The sequence below is a fragment of the Haliaeetus albicilla genome, chromosome 4, assembly GCF_947461875.1.
Source record: "Haliaeetus albicilla chromosome 4, bHalAlb1.1, whole genome shotgun sequence".
NCBI lineage: Eukaryota > Metazoa > Chordata > Aves > Accipitriformes > Accipitridae > Haliaeetus > Haliaeetus albicilla.
Window position 1 is genome coordinate 4,760,360 of NC_091486.1, and position 19,954 is coordinate 4,780,313.

Sequence of the window (19,954 nt, forward strand, 5' to 3'; positions counted from 1 at the left end):
GGTTTTAGGGACCTGGAGAAAAGTGAAGATGCTGGCTGGGACCCTTGACCTCACTCCCAGTGGGATTTTTGATAATCCCCAGGGAGCAGGGCCATGAAAGGAAGATGGCACAGAGGCAAAGAAAGCAAGAACAGGGCTCTGAAGTCCAGTGGTTTGGCCCTTCACCTGGCAGAAGGATATGTCCTCCAACAAATTTTGATTAAAAAATAAAATGAAGTGAGAAAACTGCTAAACAAGGCTGAATGGATCCACTCCAGCATCTAAGGTTATTTAACTAAAGACATTTTAGTAGTCATTTTGTCCCTGACGGTAACTACCCAGAATTTTACCAGGTATTTAAATAAAACATAGCATTAGTTAAGAATGGGCTCTGCTCACTATGGCTTTACTACTTTTCTTAACTTTTACATCCATGTTACTTCAAACAACTTGTCCAAAGCTAGAGCCAAACTCTGTCGGCTTTCATGCCGTATCTACTCCACTCATTTTAATGGACCATCTTTCAACAGCAAGACCAAAAAGATTTGGTCTCATGAGCATTTAACAGAACTGTACAAAGTTTAAAATTTCAGCTTATTATACTTTTTTTTACTAATTATTCTCTTTATTATCCTTATGCAAGGACCCTCACAAAAGAGCAGTCTGACATTGTGGTAGTCACTACACCAACTTCAACTTTTGCAAAACAGTACATTTAGGCAAGGAATGAAAAAAACCAAGGATTTAAGCTATGGGTGTTTGCAATCCAACAGATGCCGTGGGAAATGTCTTTTACATCCCTCATTGCCCAAAGCAATCCTGTCCAGGCCCCAAGTGGCATTTGCAATTCCTCTTTGGATCACCAGCTGTCTGGTAAGGTTGGATTCAATCCTCCAAATTCAAAGGTTTGTTGGGGTTTTTTGAGACTCTTACAGGGTTTTCTTTATCACTGAGGATCCTGGACAATATAAACCTGAAGTTTTCTGTGTCTCTTGGATACTGTATACTGACTTTTTTTTTTTTCCCACCGGCTATGTGTCTGTGTTTTCCTTTGTCATAACTGTTTCTTCACTGCCTGAAACCAAGAGATTTCTTATTTTTCTTCTGTTTCCAAGTTTCTCAAAGTTCCCTGTCCACCCAGTACTGCCATCTTAGTTCCTGAACAAAACCTCAGTGTTTCTCAACAGGGTGCAGAATTTCTTCCCCTAAACAATCTCTGCTAGCAGTGCCTCTTTTTTCAGGGGAAAATCTTAAAGGAAAAAAAAAAAATCAAACCTTCTATTCATTGTAAAAGCAAGTTGCTTCCCTAAACAAGAGAGCATAGTTAGATATCAGAAATAATTATAAAAATATTGGTCTTCTGTGATTTCAACGGACTTAACAAATTTAAGTCTTTTCTCGATCTTGCATCACAGCAACCTACTTTGCCTGCTTCCCACTTTATACTTCACCCAGAGTATTTTTGTTTCACCAGCCTATTGTCTTTGAAATTTCAAAATCATGCAGGTTTATTTGTGACTTGTGCTTCTTTCCCCGTGCTTGTGTTCAGATCTCTAGTGACATTCTCCTCTGAGTTGCCTCAGAGGAAGGGAAAAACCCAGGTTTTTTAAAATGTCGGCATTCTGAGGAAGCATCTGTATGCTAATTCACTCTCAACTTTGCTAGCAGAAAATTTAAAGGAAGATAGTTTTTAATAAATGAAGACCAGTTAGCAGTTAGAAATCTTTGTAACGTTACTAATTTCGTGGGAGCTTTTTTCCTCCCACCAGCCTTCAAAGCTGTTTCTTGACTTTAGGAGATCATTATAAGTTAATACTTGACTACCAAATGTCCCGCTCCACCTTAAAAATTGTACTGAATCTGTCAAACATCAATTTTGAATCAATGCCAATTCAGTATAAATAAAGTGTGATATGGACACTGCAGCAAAGGATAGCCTGCAAATCAAAAGAACTGTTATCGCACAAGGAACGTGATAGATTTTCTCCAATAATTCCAATTTTGATCACCTTTCCCAGAGAAGAACTTTAGTGACTCAAATAGGAATAAGATATGAAGCAATCGTTGTTTCTGGCTGTTAAAGATGCTTGATATAAATGAAGCCTGAGCCTAATCCTTTCTAAAAAAGACCTAAACATTAACATTTTCATAATTAGGATGAAAACAGAAGTAGTGGTTGTATCTGGTGAGTTTAAAGGGCGGGGGGAAGATTATGTCAATTAAAAATGAAAGGTCTAAGAACAAACAGTAAATTCACATAGAGCTATCCGACTCACAGTGTAGTAGGCATTATGTCAAATAAAACCACCGAGTGAACTGAAGTATTAATGAACAGAAGAGATAGCCAGACATGTTTATACAGGCAGACAGGGCTGGAGGATATATTGACAACGCGGGGAGGTGTGTGGTAATAAACTTGAAGGGGGACAGACTTGTTGGGCCAAGTGTCCCTTTCCCGTCCAGGAATTCCTCATGTCCTCATTACCCTTTCACCTCTGGACAGCTGCAATATTAAAATCTGGCTCATGTCTTAAGGAAATTGAGTTTAATGTCCTTAATTCAGTCCCCAGTCCACATATATCCATATCACAAAACAATCATACAATTTGGCTCGATGGACGGCGTCTGCTCAGGAAAGAGGCCCATCCTGGAATGGCAGGGCTGTTGCAAGGCAAGTCTAAGACCTCCGTAAAGCGCGCGTAGCCTGCGTAATGCATCCATGGTACGTTCACCCTTGAGAGAAACCATCTTATTTTCATTCCTCTGTTTTTCTGGTATCCTTTGCACGCGGCATTTTAATTACCAAAGCAATGGGGCATGCTCCTATATCACGACAGCAGCCAAGCTGGACAAGAACGAATGCAGCCTCTTGGTTTTCTCATTTTTTTTCTTCACCTCTAAAGGGAGGGTAACCTCAACAAGGAGCAAGTTATGGGCCTGATTCGGTACGACTCGCTCCTTTCTCAAGCCCAGATGAGGGCTGCAGGGTTAGGTGCTGCATCGATAGATAACGGGGCAGAGAAAATATTAGTGGCATGTTTTGGTCCTGGGGATTGATATGCAACGCTCCGAACGCAAGAGTCAACTGCTAAATAACCTGGAGTCAGAAAGGGGCAGAGCGGTTGCGGCGGTGAAAAAAATGTGAAGGGGATAAAAATTAATCATCAAAAAGGTTTTATATTTTATGTGAGTAAATCATTTTAACTAACTGATTACATCATACCTCCAGCCAGGCTTCCGATCTGAAATCTTCAGGAATTGGTGGGCAGGGATGTAAAAGGCACTTGTTCTCCTCATCTGGAAAACAGTTATGTGGCACATTTTCCAACATTGTGGTTTTTTTCTCTGTCTCTTTCTTTAAGAATATTTTTTTTTATGCTTTTGTGATAATTTTCTTCTGATCTATTTGCTTACTGACATAAGGAGCATAACATAGTATGTAGATACTTAAAGAGTATTAGTAGAAATGTGAATGTACTGGGTGCATTTTGGGTGGAAAGAAGGGTGTAAGATGGAGGATAAGTCTGTCGGCTTGAGGCAGAAGCAGCTGATTTGTAAATAACAAAATTGTAGGATTTATTCTTTTTGATGCACTGCACTTTTATTAAAAGAAAATCCCCTGGAAACCTCTGTAAATGGCATGAAACATATAATTAGACTTAGCTTTTCTCACTCTCTGCTTATTTAAATGCTCAGTAACTTCAGCGGTGATTCAGTAACAACTGATTTTATAGAAACATCTGACAACGAGAACAAATATTTGCAGTATTTTCAGTCTCTGCTCTATATTTCTCCCTGCTCACCACGAGGCACGAGGGAGAGCTTGCCTGCCTTGTGCATAGATCAGCGCCGCTTTCTCCACTGCTCCCACTTCTAACCACATCCACTTTCCAATGCTTAAATATCAGGTGTGGCTTTTCACACCTTGATCCTTACCTCTGGACTGTTATCCCCCAAATTCTGGACACGGACCTCACTTGATAGCTCCAGTCCTCCCCAAAATGGGTGCCACCACCAGGCAGGCTTTGGCATAGGCAAAGAGAGCACTGCCAGGTGTAGCGGGTGGGTGGTGGCACAGCAGCTAACCCAGGCACTCACCTGCCCCAACAGCAGATATCCAAGGCTGTGCCACGATTGGGTTTGTTTTCTTTTGCCTGGGCTCCACCACTTCCACCCTTTCCCTGCTCGCTAGGGAAAGAGGTCTTGCACGTAGTGACCCCCCCCAGCAAAGTCATCGGGACAGATTAGCTATTAAATTCATCCCGGGTTGCCTTCGCTGCCCTGAACCTCCCCACCAGCTCCCACAACCATCAAAGCAAACCCTGGGTCATCTCACTGATTTTGCTTTCACCCTTTGGGCAGCAATGGTCGGTCCAGTTTACGCTCCTGCAAAGGCCAGTGGTAGGTAGGAGGAATCAGAATGCCATCAGAATGACTGTCGCCAAGTCCAACCTCTCCACCCAGGACCAGCCACCCCAGTGCAGGGGTTGTAGTGTCCCATTCCCTGCCCCTCATCTCTTGGCACCTTCTGGGGAGCACGGTGGGCCTGTTCACATCTCCGCTGGTTTTGGTGGTATCTACTGCCCATGCCACATGCAAAATTAAAGGCCAAATAATGAATATCACTCTCCTAATATGTGCAGTGTGCTGGATCTATGCAAATGCCTTTACTTGTGGGGACATGGCTCAGTCAACTTACGGCACTGGAGGTGATAGGCACTCGGCGTTGCAGTTCTTGACTTCCAAGAGCCAAGGACATCACAGCAACCCAATCCACATTGCCAAAATTATTCTAGAGAGCATTTTTCCTCCTCCCTAGCCCAGAATTTGGGAAATCACAGCCATTCACAACCTCCTTGTGGTAGGCCCTTTGGCAGGTGGACCCACTGGGTGAACACCAAACAGTATTGCCGTATTCTGCCTCATGCATTTTTTGCACCCATTTCCAACCTGTCAGAACAAGGGAAAGGAATACAGTCAATATAGTCACTTCTGAATTTAAAAAAAAAAAAAAAGATAAAAATAGCCATTTTTAGAGGGTTTCAGGTTGAAGGTTGCTTGTCAGAATCCAAGAAGAGAGCAGCAGTTGTTCTGACACTGCGGTTTTCACATCCTTGTCAGAGATTTGAAGCAGGATAGCTGATGTGTGTTAAAAAAGGATGGTAAGGTTTTAAAATAGTTTAGATGCTGCCTGGAGCAAGTTTTAAGCGATATAGTTAGAAGCATTGGTAAGAGCGTACATACACCTAACACTATCCGTGTGGGGAAACGACTTGTTCAAATGCCGGTACCTTTAATGCGACACTGACCTGGAATGCCACGGAGCAAGTGACCCGGAGAGGTGTCAGAAAATTTCCCAGGAAACGTTTTTAAAACATAAATTGGGGAGGGAGTGAGAACGTGGAGAAAACTTTCATGGCAAGGGAAAAAAAAAACTCTCTCCTGTTTTTGACAGCTCTAATAACCCAGAGTCTAAGATTTGGGCTTGGAAAGGGGCCAGTTGGCCAAGCCTCCATCCACAGACGAGCTGGAGATGATGCTGATAGTCGGAGGGAGGCGAACAGAAGAACTGGCAAGTCCAATGCCACCTCTGACGAAGGGCATGTCTGCCAGTTCGTGGGTAAATCTGCAGTTTAGGTGTGCAATGGTCAGTGGGACGTGTGCCTCTGCTTCTCTTGATCTCTAATACAGTCAGCAGAACGGCAGCAATTTTCCAGATATTGGGCAATTCTGTACACATGGAATTTCTTTGAAAATTACCCTGCAGTATCTAATTGTTTCAAATCATGTGGGTTTTTCTAAATATCTCTGTAACCCTTTCGTTTCTGTAGATTTTAAAATACATCTCCTGAAGCCACAGACAGAAGAAAATGTTTTCCCCAGGGCCGTGATAAGAAATAATTGGGGCAATCGATCGACTCTGAAACTTTTGGATGGCCATCAAAATGTCAGCTTTGCACCCAGGTTCCCTGCCAGTAATTTCACCTCTATTAGCTTAATCAGTGGTCAGTGGGAAAAATAGCGAGACACTAAGAAAGCCAGGGAAAGTAAATTTGATCTAGTCCCAAATAAGTAGAACAGGGGCTACTCTGTAGTTATGTAATTTATATCCACTGTTCAGCCTGGGTAAAACAAAACAAAAAATCTCCATTTTCCATGTTCCTAAATCCACCACAAAGCCGTCCATCGGCCTCACGAAGGCACAACGACATCCGAGGGGCTTTGGCCGACGTTCTCGGCCCCGGATGCCTTCACCCCAGCGCTGCTGCCGCTCCTGCTGCCCACGGCAAAGGGGTGACCCCGACCCCAAAAGGGCTCTCTCCCTGTGCAAACAAGTGTGGGTGCATCTCGGGGATGTTTGCTTTCTCTCCCGCTTTTAGAATCAAAAAAAGAGGTTTAACCCCAATTCCCACCTCGTCCTTTTGCAGAGAGCTCGCTGCCGTTGCCACCACCCTGATGGCGAAAGCGATGGCAGGTCCGAGCACCGGGCTCAGAGCTGGGCCCTCCGTGCTGCAAGTGTTGCTCAAGTTTACCGCTTTTGCTATTACAACTTCAACCCCCCCTAGGAAAAAAAAAAGAAAAGAAAAAAAAAAAAAAAATCTGTTATCACTGAGCATATGCAACTGCTAAACATCCTATTCAATATAACTTCAGCCTGTTCTGAGAACTACATTTCACAGTTTCTTTATACAGTATCTGTCTGTCAGATATTGCCCACTAGATTACCATAGTCTATATAATATACTTTCACTGTAAAAAAAAAAAAGTATCATTGGGGCGTATTTTTTACTAGCCAGTGTGGGGAAAAAAAAAAAGATTAAAAGTTTTATTTTAATTTTACGTTTCGCATATACTGTCTTTCCTATATAAATGGCACTAAGCAAATTTAAATACTACCATGTAATTGTGCCTCTGTTTTGGTGTCATTTCTTTAATCTGCTAAACATAAATAGTACTGCATTAGTTTAAGGTATTTCTAGAGCATCTATTATCCTGGTTCCTCAGTATGACAACAAGGAGCCAGTAGCCTTTACTCAGAATAGTTGGGCCCTCTGTACATTTCAATGTACCACTAAATAAAAGTTCTTAAAAGCTTTCATTTCTAAATAAATCAACTCCAGACCTGGCATAAGCAAAGGCAACTCCTCGGGTCCCGTTTGGGCAGCGCTACTACAATAATTAACCAGTGGTCGAAGGCAGTGGAGCAGAGGCTAGTCCTTTAATTGCTTTATTTATTTATTTATTTTTTAATACCTTTTGGGTTCTGGTTTTGTCCAGCTGCCCCTTCCTCCTTTCTGTTCCCCATGTGGCTGAGCTGTGCTCGTATCAACCCAACGCCGAGCAGGGTTGCACAACGATCACCATTACTTGCACCTATTTGCTGACCAACTTACAACTGATCTGCAGCTTATGTTGTTCCTTTATTGCCACCAGCTATGAGCGAGGCGGGGTCTCGACGACTATGATTTAGGCATATTAAAATATAAGAAGAAAATACTGATGTTGTCTCACAGGGAGGACACGGTAAAAATTTATATAAAAACTTCTCGATATTTTAAACACCTCAAATAATTGAAACAACCTTTGGTCTTCTCGCTAAGTGTCATATAAACAAGAAGGAACACTGCCTATCTGAGATATTTCTTTATGGTTTCCTAGCTTAACCCCACACGGTTTTAAGTAACGTGTGTGTGTTGCAGGAGACCTTACCGCTGTATTTAAGAAAATGAGGCCTAGATGTGCTCACATCCAGAAGATTCGCAGTCTTATTAATGCATATATGCCATGCATAGATTATTAACAGCTTCATAACTAGATAGAAACTTACATTTCAATAAACATACTTTACAACTGCAAAGAAAAAAAGTTTTGCATTAGGATGTTACTTACTTCATGTCTTTGTCCTGGGAGAATGCAACTAAAGAAACCACATTTAAAATCAGACATTAGATATGCAAATATGTGTTCAGATCAGAGATACGAAAATTATTCAAATGATTAATTATTCATCATAAAAATGTCAATTAATAATTCTGAAGCATAATAGGCATCTTTCTAACGCATCTTTATTTTTCAAGCCTAAATACTGTTGAATCTGTGTTCAATTGCATTCTAACAAGTTTTTAAAAATTCAACAAAGTAAACAACCAACTATAAACAAAAGTGAGCCACGAATTTTAATCACTGCCAACCGAGCCAAGAAATGTGTCCAAACTTCAACATCGATCCCAGAAGAGAAGAAAAACCATCTCCATCCCACAGCGCAGGACAGCGGACGGAGGATGCTCGCCCACCAATCTGCCATCACCTCTCCCAGCAGCCGGAGCCTCTCGTTCCTCTTTGCTCGGCGTTTGAAGGGGGTTTGGGTCCTGCAGATGCTCTTCTCCTACCACAGACAGAGAGACGTACGTTGCGGGTGGGAGCTGAGCAGCTTTAGGCCACCAGAAGCGACTTTATAACCGGCAAAATTAACAAAAACATATGAGGGAGATTCACTTTTAACGTGCAGGGACTCACACGAGATTAAATATTACAGTGCGATCTGCTTGTTAGAAGTGCCCAGGGATAGATAAATTAAAGCCAGACAATCTTTTCCCTTGCTTTTGGCTCGTATCCTATCCCTACATGGGTTTTCCGCAGAGGAACTCGAAAACTTTGGGAATGTTGATTCAAAAGGTTTCTTCCCAAATACCCCATCAGCGGGTGGGGGGAGAGTTGTTCCCTGACCCTTTTTCCTCTCCTCCATGTGTAAATGACAACAAAGAAAAAAAAAACCCTTTGCTCTCTAAATCTTAGTTCATAGGGACACCTGTATCGAGCAAAAGTATCCAGCAGCATCTTGGGGCCACATGGGGCCTTCCCCGCTCAGAAAAATTATTCCAGCCTGTCTTATCTTCTACTACTGCAGGTGACTGCAGAAAATAATCCCCCCCGGCACTTTTTTTGTTTGTTTGTCTGATTCGGGCTTGGGTTTTTTTGCAACCTTCCAATTTTTTCCCAAGGCAAGGGCAGCTTCTGCACCCCAGAGATCTGTGCATGAGAAGCAGCCGGCACCCACGGGGGAGCCCCGATCCTGCAGGAGCCGCTGCCCCGACGGAGCAGGGCTGCGGGGAAGGATGCTCTCCCCAGGCTCAGCTGGAAGTGGGCACATCTCATCTGGGTCGCCTACATGGGGATGGTTAATCCCTAACGCAGGAAGGATTCCACACTTTGGGGAAAATACTGGAGAGCCCTAGCTATGAAGGACCCAAAGTAAATGATGGTTGGACTCGATGATCTTAAAGGTCTTTTCCAACCTAAATGATTCTATGATTCTAAAAGCCTCAGAGCAGCTAACATGTTTTTCGAGGTGTTGAACCTCTGTCTTCGCCAGCCTCTAAAACGTATTAGTCAAAACCTATCAGCTAGAGCATCTTTGCTGCTCACTCTCCCATTTTCCTCCTTCCACACGGGCAAGAAATCGTGATCCCCGTTACTCATCCTGTGCCAGGGAAAAACCAAACACAACGAAATAAGTGAGACCGTGAATCATCCCGCCAGCACGAAGCCATGATGGCAGAAGGTCTCAGCAGAAGGCCCAGGTCATCCAGGGCCCTTTGGTGGCTGGTCCCCTTCCCTGCCCATCACACCCGGCTGTGCAGGGGGGGTCTTTTGGGGGGTCTCTCCCTTTCTCGTGGTAATGAGCCCCTTGGGAGCAGGGTTTGCCCCTGGCTGGCTCTACAGCCCCACTTGGGGATGGGGGGGGGGGGAACATGTGGTTATCTCCAGGGGGGTTATCTCCACCACGATGGGTTTTGGTGGACCAAGGGAAACCCACTGAGGAGGAGGAGGAGGAGGCAGCAGGCATCGCTCGGGCAGGTTTGTATCAGAACCACCCTGCTGCCCCCATCTCACCTCTCTGCATTTCCACGTAGGAAAACTTGAGGAAAAGAGGGAAAACCCACACCCGGAGAACTGCCCTTAAAACCAACTCCAAGCCACAGCGCTGGGCGCCTTACGCAAGGAGAGAGCTGGGGTTTGTGAGGATATTTTGGGTCTGCTTGGTTTTAAACTGATGGGGTGGGGGGAGATCGTATTTGCAAAAGTTTAAAATAGAGAGAGGCATAGGCTCTGCGTGGGGATGCTGACCGCGAAGGGGCCGGGAGCCGGGCTGCCAGCACCACCCCAATAAAGGCAGGATCTATAGGCCGTCATTATTTCCATCTCCTAAAGAAGCTGCACGCCCGTTATTAGTTCAGAGCCGGGCAGGAAATCATCGCCTGGATTAAGGTTAAATTCCATCTCAGAAGGGCTTAGCTGATTGCTAAATGTTTATGTCCAGTGTCCAAAAATTAAAAAAAAACACAAACCCCAAACCAAAAAAACCTACCCCATATACCACATTAAAATAACATCTAATAAGGTTGGGTGTTATGCCATCCGGCAAAGATCAGAGCAGTTTATCGCTCCGATGCAAGCCCTGCTGAGGCACTTCAGAGCTGGAGAAACTGTGAGATTGAGGGCTGCAAGAACAGTCTGCAAAATTATGAATAGGGATTATCTGACAATACCAACATGTTCCTTAAAGCCCTTGAGCATCATCACACGGTCTGAGGGTTTGTTTTTTAGTGGAGCTGCAGATACATATTTTAATGATATAACATCGACGGTGCTCCTGCCTATTGCAGGTTAGGCTGCAGCTTCTCTTAATCTCCAGTTCATCCTCTCATTTTGTAATCTAGAAATGTATGAAGAATATGTAAGGCGTTTGTAACGGGATTAATTTATTTTGAGAACTTGTTGGTTGGGTTTTGTTTTTTCCTTTTTCTCATATAAAATGTGGGTGATTGGAAATCGAGCGAGTCGGTAATTAGCATTCACTTTTTTCTTTTTCTTTCTTTTTATCATATGCATCTAAATTCAGTTTAGCTCTTTAAGGAATTGCCAGACTGCCCTTGATTTATAGGCAGTGTCTTCTGGATCTGAGAGGATCTAATTCAAATTAATAATACTTGAATCTGATTTCAGGATATTTGCCCTGTGCTATATATTTCATTAAGATATCATCACTTTGTGTGTGTGCGTGTGTGTGATACGTCTCTGTACCTACAGGTATATTTAGGCATGGACAAGTCACGCATCCTGCAAGAAAATAATGTTGGCATTTAGCAAACAGTGGCAACAAAACTTTTAGCAGAGCCAAGCTAACTCGTCCCAGAGGAAAAAAAAAAATAAAAAAAATAAAAATAAGAATAAAAAAAAAATTAAAGATCCCTGTTCCCACCTTTGCATAATTACGGATTTCAGTGGCAGGCAGATTTGCTTTAAGCCTCTCCGTGGCTGCCAGGCTGGCCGGGCCCCCACGCAGGCAGGGTGCAGGCAGGGTGCAGGCAGGGTGCAGGCAGGGTGCTGCCTGCTTTTCCCCCCCCCTCTGCCTGCTGCTCCTGGACCTGCAGCTCGGTTTTGGAGGGGGGGGGACGACACCAGGGAGGGAGGAGGATTTGGGGGGTTATTTCTCCGATTCCCCCCCTCAGCCCCAAAGCGGGGGGGGTCGGGTCTCCCCCCGCCAGAGCCGAGGAGCCCCCCCCTGGTTCTGTCTTTCCCCCCCCCATCACAGAGGGGCACCCGCTCCCATCTAACTGGCAGATATCACTACCAGACGCCCCCAAAAAAAGAAAAAAAATAATAATAATTAAAAAAAAAAATCTCCGATGAGCTGCAAAGACACATTGCGGGGGGGGTGTGGGGGGGGTGAGGGGGGGTCCCCTTCCTTCCTTTGCGATGTTTAGTGGTCAGAAAGGTGTTCTCTGCCGGGGAGCGGTTTGGAGTGCGAGCGTTCGTGCCCACCGCTCGCATTCCGGTTCTTGCTTTAGGCACACGTTCAACGCGCAGTTCAAGAGCAGTTTATCTTAGCTTAACGTAAGTAAAAGTCTAGTGTCGGATCAGTGTACCATTTGTTTCAGTTTTCTGCAGGAGGGGGAGGGCAAATAAAAAGACAAAAAAAAGGCAGAAAAGTGGTGTAATAGATTTAACTCTTGTCAAAGGAGGGAAATTGTTTCGCAGCTCTTTAACACAGCCCTTTGGGCTGCTCCACGTTTACCTTCGGAAAAGGACCGTGCGAGTAGGCGAGCTGTGAAGTTTATCTTTGCGTTGAGATTCTTTCGAGCTTTTTTCGAGGCAGAAACGGCTGCGGGTTGTGCTGGGAGTTGGGTAGGAGCGGATCGAGGCTCAGCCCTATCAGCCCCTTTTGCAGATAAACGCCTTCGCTCAGCATCCCCAGCTCGGGCTGCCTTTACTTACTTCGGTATTAGTTCTCAACTGCGTGCAGTGTAAACCAGCTTTTTGATTAAGAAAACAGCAGAGCGTTGGTTAAGAACACTTAAACTTCAAGAAAAAAAAAAGAAAAAAAAAAAAAAGAAATCCCCCTGGGAAGCGGGCTCTGAATTGGTTAATAATGTGCAGTACTTGCTAAATTGCTGACTTCCAGATGTGGAAAATATCTTTCTTGTTTAGGACCTACGTAACCTGATTGGATTACGACAGAAGCGTCACATTGGAAGGCTTTTGAGTGATGATTTAATTAACCATACAGTAGAAAGCTGTATTTGCCAGGAAACCCCTTCCATATTTGCATAACCAATCCCTTCAGTGCAAAGGTGGAGTCTGGGCTTTTTTTTTTTTTTTTTTTGCTTCTTCTTTTTTTTTTTTCTATATGTAATTTTATTTTAATTTTAATACTTGAAAAAGGTGAAAAACTTGTAACCTCCCCGAAGTTCGGTCCCACGCGTTACTCGTCCGCCCTGTCCCTCTTGCCCATCCAAGCTACTTCCAAGGGAGAGCAGAGCCAGGAAGAGAGCCCATCTCACCCCTGATCCATATCTGTGAACAAAACAGATAGACTGTAAGATCTCAGCACGGTTGCTTTATTTTTTTTTTTTCTTTTTTTTCATCAGATTTAGCTGACTATTCAAATAACCTGGATGAGTGCTGAAATGAAATTGGGGGGGCGGGGGGGAAATGCCCCCAAAAGAAACGTCTTAAGGATAAAAATAAACCAGCACCAAACCGAGCAGGACTCAGCCCAGGAGCTTATTTGCAGTGCCCGAACAGAGTTTAGTTTCTAGGCATTATGTTAGGGTAAGTTTTCCCCTCCGCAACAGCTCCGAGAGGGGCTGGGAACCGGGACGGTGCGGGGGCTCAGTCCCGCAGGATGCGGCCCCCAACCGGCTCCACGGGCAGGATCCCGTGGGGGGGGGGGGGGAAGGGGATCCCACCCGTGGATGGAGGAGGAGGAGGAGGAGGAAGGGGGGGGGGGGTCCGGCATAGAGCTCGCCTGGGGGCGGGGGATTCCGCCTGGGGGAGGGAAGGGGATGCAGCCGGGGGGGGGGGGGGGGAAGACACGCACCCCCCCGAGTGGGAACGGGGGGCAGAGGGTGCAGCCGAGGCCGGCGGGGGGGGGGTACCCCCCCCCGCCGGCCTCGGCTGCATCCTCTGCCCCCGCCGCTGGGCAGAGAGATGCACCCCCCCCCTCCCGGTGTGTGTGTATTTTTTTTTATTTTTTTTTTTGGGGGGGGGGAATGCCGCGGCTGGCTGACTTTTCCGCCGGCTGGCAAAGCGTCGGAGCGCGGAATAAAGCGCGGAAAAAAAAAAAAAAAAAAAAAAGCGCGGAGCGGCGGGGCGGGGGGCGGGCGCGGGGCGGGGGGGGGGGGGGTTGGGGGGCGGGCGGGAGGAGGTGGAATTGCATTTCTGCCGCTAAAGCGTTCGCGGAGACTTCAAGGTATAATCTATCCCAGATCCTTTCCCAGAGAGAAACTTGGCGATCACGTTTCCACATGATGCTCACGTTTGGTGCTCTTCAATTATCCCTCCCCACAAAGATAGGTGGCGTGTGTTTCAGGGTCTCTCCTCTCGCTCCTACAGAAAAGAAAAAGAAAAAAATGTCATTAGAAGAGGCGTAACACGTCAGTCCGTCCCCAGGTTTGTGTTTCCTGGAGTGGCAGAAAGAGATCAGTCCTAACCTGCCCAGCAGGAATAACGGTCCTTCCGACAACTCTTTGCAAGGCTTTTTACAATTTCTCCAGGAGCTGCATCTCCCTTCACCTTTTCTCCTCCACTTCGCGGCTTCTTCATGCTTTTTCTTCTCACCATTTCTGGCCAAAACTACAAACAAGACTTCGCAGGTAGGTTCGGAATTTAATTCCATTTTCTCCCCCCTTTTTTTTTTTCCTCCCCTTCTTTTTTCTCGCACCACCTCACGCACTAGCGGGCTTATTTAATTTCGATAGTATTTTATTTTTTTAACGTGTTGGCTTCTTTCTGGCTTGTTTATACTTGGGGCGAAAAACCTCTTTTCTTTTTTTTTTTCTTTTTTTTTTTTTTTTCTTTTTTTAACCGAAACCTGAAGTCACTCCGGTGCGGCTCCGGGAAGGGGCGAGCAGTTTCGGGGCGCTCGGGGCTGTGCCACCACCACCCCTGCTCCCCTTACCTGTCAGCCAGGTACGGGAGGTACCTTTTACAACGCAGCAGCAAAAAAGTTTTAGTGCTAGGAAGGGACTTCATCCTCCTGGAAAAAAAAAAAAAACAAACAAACAAAAAACCACCCCCCAAAAAAAAACAAAAAAACCCCACCAACCCCCAAACAAACATCCCCCCACCCACCTCCTGCTCTTTTTTATTTCAGGTTTCACATCTTAGCTCGGAAAGTTTGCAGGTACCTGTTAATGCTTTGCACGCCCTGAGCCTGCAGAGCCAGCCCGGCCGGGCACCGCTGGAGCCCCAGCCCCAGGCAGGGCTCCCCGGCAAAAGGATGTGTTTCCCCAAACAGAAAGTTTGCTGTTTTGTCTGCTTAGTTAGTTTCATTTCTTTATTTTATTTTGTGAAGTAACACCTTAGCTTCTGGGATCCTAAAGCAAGAAGTGAAAGTACTGACTGGAACTTAAAAGTCGTTTACCAAAAAGCAAAAAAAAAAAAAAAAATATATATATGTGTGTGTGTGTGTATATATATATATTTTTTTTTTTTTTAAGCTAGCCGGTCCTCTGGGAAGAAAAGCGTTCTCGAGATGTGCAGTTTTAAAATTATTGACAACTTTCTGCGGGAGGCTGAAGGGCAGGGAAGGCAGTGAAACGCATTTAAAACAATTCACCATTGGTCGTTTTGCATTAAAACGCCAATTGCCGAGGCAGGCTGAGGGTCCGGGCTTGCCTCGGTTCCTATCCTCCCCTCTCCGCTACATCTCCTGGTAGAGCTGCCGCAGCGATGGCACCGTTGCCCACTCCAGGATCGGGAATAACTGGCAAATACTAAAGTTTTCTAGCGCGTTTCTCAGCCTCTTCCTTCCTCAGCCACATACATCCACATCCACAGAGCCAGCAATTCACTCTGTCCAGGCGGAATCCCAAGCAGGAGAGTGTGAGTAAACACGCTGACCCCGCACACGCTCTCTCAATATTCCCATCTTCTTACCTGCTCGGAGATTTTTTTTTTATTTTTGTTTTTTTTTTTTTTTAGCCAAGCAGGTTTTATAACCGCAAAGGTCTGAGAAGAGAGTTCAGGCAGAATAAAAAGACCTAGCAGCAACACACTTCACTGCTCAGTCCTGGTGTGAAGCTCCAGCAAAGTGAAAAGACACAAGGGGGGGGGGGGGGGGGGGATGAGAGAAAAAAAAAAAGCCCACTTTAGTGCAAAAAAATATTAAAAATTGTTGAGGCAGGTAATAATTTTTCAGGTTTTGTGCAAAACCCCCAGTGCAGGAGAAGACAATAGATGCGAAGGAGAGGGGGGATCCTGCTCAGGAGAGCAAGGGTTAATTGCCCTTGTTTTACAGTTTGCATCTGTTACATCTTTTATAGCCCCCTGTTTAAACTAATCCTCAAGTCAAAGCATCTTTAAAGCTACAGCATCTTCTGCGAGATGGACTGAGTTTCAGGAGCGTTCTTGCAGCAAACCAAACGCTCCTGCCCTCTCCCTTTGACAGATAGAGCCTCCTGCACAGCCCGAGCACACAGGCACACACAGCAGGTCCAAAAGTTTACAAGTTTAAAAAAAAAAAAAAATCAGCCAACCCCAAAAAACCAAAAAACAAAACCCAACTGAAAGCCCGAAAACTCTGACAGCGGTAGTTTTGATTTCTGTTTCTTTTCTGGGAAGAAAAAAAAAAATTGACACTCTGAAGCTTTGTTTAAGTAAGGGGCAGGGGAAACCCTGAATATTGTCAAACTGACTAAAAAGGTGACAGAGGTTTATAATTACACTCCTCGTTGTTAGGGGGAGGGGGAGGTCTCCGTGCTGTGCTTTACCCCAAAAGGAGAGGGGAGAGCCATGTTTCCCTCTCCCCTTATCACTTTGCTGGAGTGCACTTTGGGGGGAAAAAAAAAAAAAAAAAAAAAAAAAGAAAAAGAAAGAAAAGCAGGAGCAGAAGGAGAGCACGCTAGCATTTCGCGTGAAAAGAAGTTCTGATGTCAAATTAAAGTACTTTTAGGAGGAAACGGTCCGCCTAGCATTGAGTCAAACAGCCTACTGTAAAAGCTGTGCATTCCCTCATACGGTCATGAGTTATGACTCATTTGAGATGTAATTCTTGTCTCTCTCTGATCTGCTTTGCTGGTGCAATACACACACACACACGCACACGCAGGGAGACACACACGGAGAGAGACACACGCGGAGGGGGAGAGACACACGCGGAGGGGGAGAGACACACACGGAGGGGGAGAGGCACACACGGAGGGAGAGCGAGCCCGAAATCAAATATATAAATAAATAAATAAATAAATAAATAAATTAGTAAATCTGCCCGGCTAAAGAGAGAGAAAAAAAAAAAAGGGGGGGGGGAAGCCCGCTCTGTCTGCGTCCCACCCCCCTCCCGGGCATGGCACCCCCCCCCCTCGTCCGTGTGCGTGGCTGGGTTCTTTTTTGGGGTGTCACTCCGGGTCCCCGGTTGGCGCCCTGCGTTTAAACGGGCTCTCCCGATGCCCACATTGTCGCTGTGTTCGGTCGTTTCAACCCATAGAGCCTGCGTGCTGCTGAATCAGGGAGCCGGAGCCCATGCGAACTGCCATCTGATCCACTCTTATCAATGAAGCAGCAGATCATGGCGGATGGCCCCAGGTGTAAGAGGCGAAAACAAGCCAACCCCCGGAGGAAAAACGGTAAGCCGGCCCCCCCCCAGCCAAACTTTTTTTTTTTTTCCCCGGCGAGAAACAGCGAGGGGGGTGGGGGGGGGGAGGTTGGAAAACCGGCCGCAGGACGGGGACGGACGGACGGACGGGACGGGGACGCAGCCCCAGCCGGTGGAGGGAGGCAGCGGCTTCTTCCCCCCCCCCTCCACGTCCCAAAAATCCCGGGTTTCGCCGCTCCTCCGCCTGCCCTGCGCGGCGGCGGGGTAGTCCCGCGGGGGTTGCGCGGCTGCGGGGCGCCGGAGGGTTGGGGGGGGGTGTGTTTGGGGGGGGGGGAGTGGAAGAGGAGGATGGGGGGGTGTAAGGAAAAGAAAGGAGGAAGGGAAGGGGGGGGGAGCGACGCACCACCGCCCCAAAGTTTGTTGCGCGGGCGCGGAGCGGGCGGGCCGCTGCCCCGCGGCGGCGGAGGGCGGTGGGAGCGGCGGGGGGGCGGGGGGGGTCCGGTTCGGCCGTCGCTTATCCCGGGTGGTTTTGGGTGCTGTCAGGGTCGGGGAGAGGAGCTGGGGGGGGGGGGGTGGGAGGCGCGGAGGAAAGTGCGCGGAGAGGCGCGGAAGGAGAGAGAGGGGCGGGAGGGCAGCCGGTGCCCCCGCTGCCGTCCCTGGGAAAAAAAAAAAAAAAAAAAAAAATAATAAACCCGGCGGCGTGAGAACCCCGAGGCGGGCTGGCACCGAGTTAGCGACTCTCTCTCTCTCTCTTTTTTTTTATTGTTAGGGACTCGAAAATGAAACTTCCTCCTCCCTAATAATTAATAATACTAATGAGTTGGGTGCCCGATTGCCCATCGTTGCCCTCTCCCCCGGTGCCGCGGAGGGCCGGGGCTCAGTGGGACGCGGTGTTCTGGGCTCATTTCACATTTGGCAGCTTGCGCTGGTGCGGGTCTCTCTTTCTCCGGCTCTCCCCGTCCCTCCCTGAGTTTCTTCCTTTCTCCTCCGGTTGAGGATAGTTTCTTCCCCCCCCCAGCCTCCCCCTCCCCACCCGCAGCCCCTCGCACGACCATCCCGGCCCCACTTTCAACAACTTTCCTCTCCAAGAGCCGGAGGAAGGCAGATTATTTGTGTGAACCTGAACCCATGCGCTTAGAGCTCAGCTACTTCATTTAAGTGGAGAGGTGGAGGTCGGGGGGGGGGGGACTGGTGAAGGAGAAGGAGGGGGGGGGAGGACGACAACAACAACAAAAAACCCCCCAAAACACAAAGACAAGAGAATGTTGATTAGAAACAAATGATCCTGTCCCCCCCCTTCCCTCTCTCGAGGTTGTGTGTGTGTGTGTGTGTGTCTTTTTCTTGTTGTGGTGGAGGCGTCGAGCCATATGGGGGAGTGATAGAGGAATTTTAGTCAGAAACTGTTCGTTATGTTACACTGGCTTTTCCCTTTGTGTTGTCTTTGATCTATTTGCTTGGCTTAGTATTACAAAAAAAACCCCAACTAAAATAATATATTCCGAGCAGCTTCCCAAGGATCCGTTCCTTGTTATCTTTTTTTAAAGTCTCTCCCCCTCCACCACCACCCTTTACTCTTGTGTCTGTCATTATTTAAGGTGGTCCTCACAGAGGAGACCTCCCCTTCCCCTCATCTCTGGGTAATTTAGTAGACATTAAAATTACACGTAATGTTTCCCTCTCCTCTCTTGTGTTTCCTCTGTTCTTTTTATTAAATGTTGGTTATTGATTTTCTAAAATCAATGTCTGTTGTGGGGCTTTTTTCCCCTTACAAGTATCTAAAGCACGTTGCTGATCAACTGGATAACAAAAGCTTTGTGTCAAGTAGCCTTTTTTCTTATGTTAAACAGTCATTTTTGAGAGAAAAAGCGAATGAGATTTAAAGCAACGCATCCAGAAGTGCTCTTTTGCAGTAAAGAATATTCTGAGTGTTTGAGGGGGTTTTATTCTTCTTCTTCAGCCTCCTCGCTTTTTTCAGACAAGATTATTAGTTTAGCGTGTTAAAACCATCACATGCTCTGTGATGAGGGATGCGTCTACGTGTTTAATATTTTCTCAACACGATTTGAGTCGCACCCCCTCCCAGGAAAAAAAAAAGGGGGGGAAAAAAAAAAAAGCTGGATGCCTCTGTTTGCCCAGGACACCAGGACTGCAGCCTGTCCGCCCTGTTACTGCAGCCAGGTCTTTGGGAACACGTACGGACCGGGGTGGCAGAGGTTCTTGTTGCTCCCATGTAGAAGTGTGTTTTTACGGAACTGCACTAACTTGGGAAGCCACCACACTTGGGAGTCGAAAGTTTAATTGCGATTTTTAAGGTAACCACTTAAAGATCCTGCAAACTTCAAGTGTGTGCGCTGGTAACGCGAAGGTCTAACTTCTCCCCTCAGTGTCTTGCTCTGGCCCAGACAGGGGGTGGAAAAAATAATTCTCGACTTTCTGTCTGTCCACTCTTTTCTCTTTGTGCTCCGCAATTTGTTTCTTTCATTCTTTTCTGAGTGAGAAAGGTCCTGGTTCTGAGAAGCAGGTAGACGAGCGAGGGTAGGTTTGGTTAGGGGGTTGGTGTTTTGGGTTTTTTTTCATTTTCTCTTTCTCGACAAGCACGTATCCAATGCCTTTCCCGTTGGGAATTGCCCAGGATTTATCTGGACTGAGTGGATTTTTCTTCTTTCCTGGATTCGTGGAAAAGATGTCACTTCTGAGCTTGTGTCTTTGCTGATAACACCAGAAACGGTGATGCTTATCGAAATCAGACAGAAATTCCTTAGAAACGCAGCAGACCCCAAATAAAATTTAAAAGCCACCCAAAAAAAAAAAGAAAAAAAAAGAAATAGAGGGTCATCAAGGAAGCTGGGGGAGTGTGAGTGCAATCACATACAAATT

The 19,954-nt window shown here is 46.3% G+C and overlaps 1 protein-coding gene and 1 long non-coding RNA gene across 7 annotated transcripts in view; one reads left to right on the plus strand and one right to left on the minus strand.

Annotated features, from left to right (window-relative positions):
- The first annotated feature begins 13,740 nt into the window (after positions 1-13,740).
- The window catches only part of ZEB2 (zinc finger E-box binding homeobox 2), a 115,374-nt gene continuing 109,160 nt past the window's right edge, over positions 13,741-19,954 (plus strand). For 3 of the 5 annotated variants that reach the window (XM_069780748.1, XM_069780749.1, XM_069780751.1), the window contains exons 1-2: positions 13,905-14,138; positions 16,970-17,108. In XM_069780748.1, coding sequence (XP_069636849.1) covers positions 17,058-17,108 — 51 coding nt within the window. In that variant the 5' untranslated portion in view covers positions 13,905-14,138; positions 16,970-17,057. Of the gene's footprint in view, positions 14,139-16,969; positions 17,109-19,954 lie in introns of all 5 variants that reach the window. The other 2 variants (XM_069780747.1, XM_069780750.1) reach the window with 1 other exon arrangement.
- On the minus strand, positions 13,858-16,561 carry LOC138685033 (uncharacterized). 2 transcript variants are annotated; one of them, XR_011324264.1, is made up of 2 exons: positions 14,673-16,561; positions 13,858-14,118 (listed from the first exon to the last, which is right to left on the minus strand). It is a non-coding gene; the product is annotated as an uncharacterized lncRNA (long non-coding RNA). The 2 variants fall into 2 exon arrangements; XR_011324265.1 differs by lacking the exon at positions 14,673-16,561 and adding an exon at positions 14,444-14,625.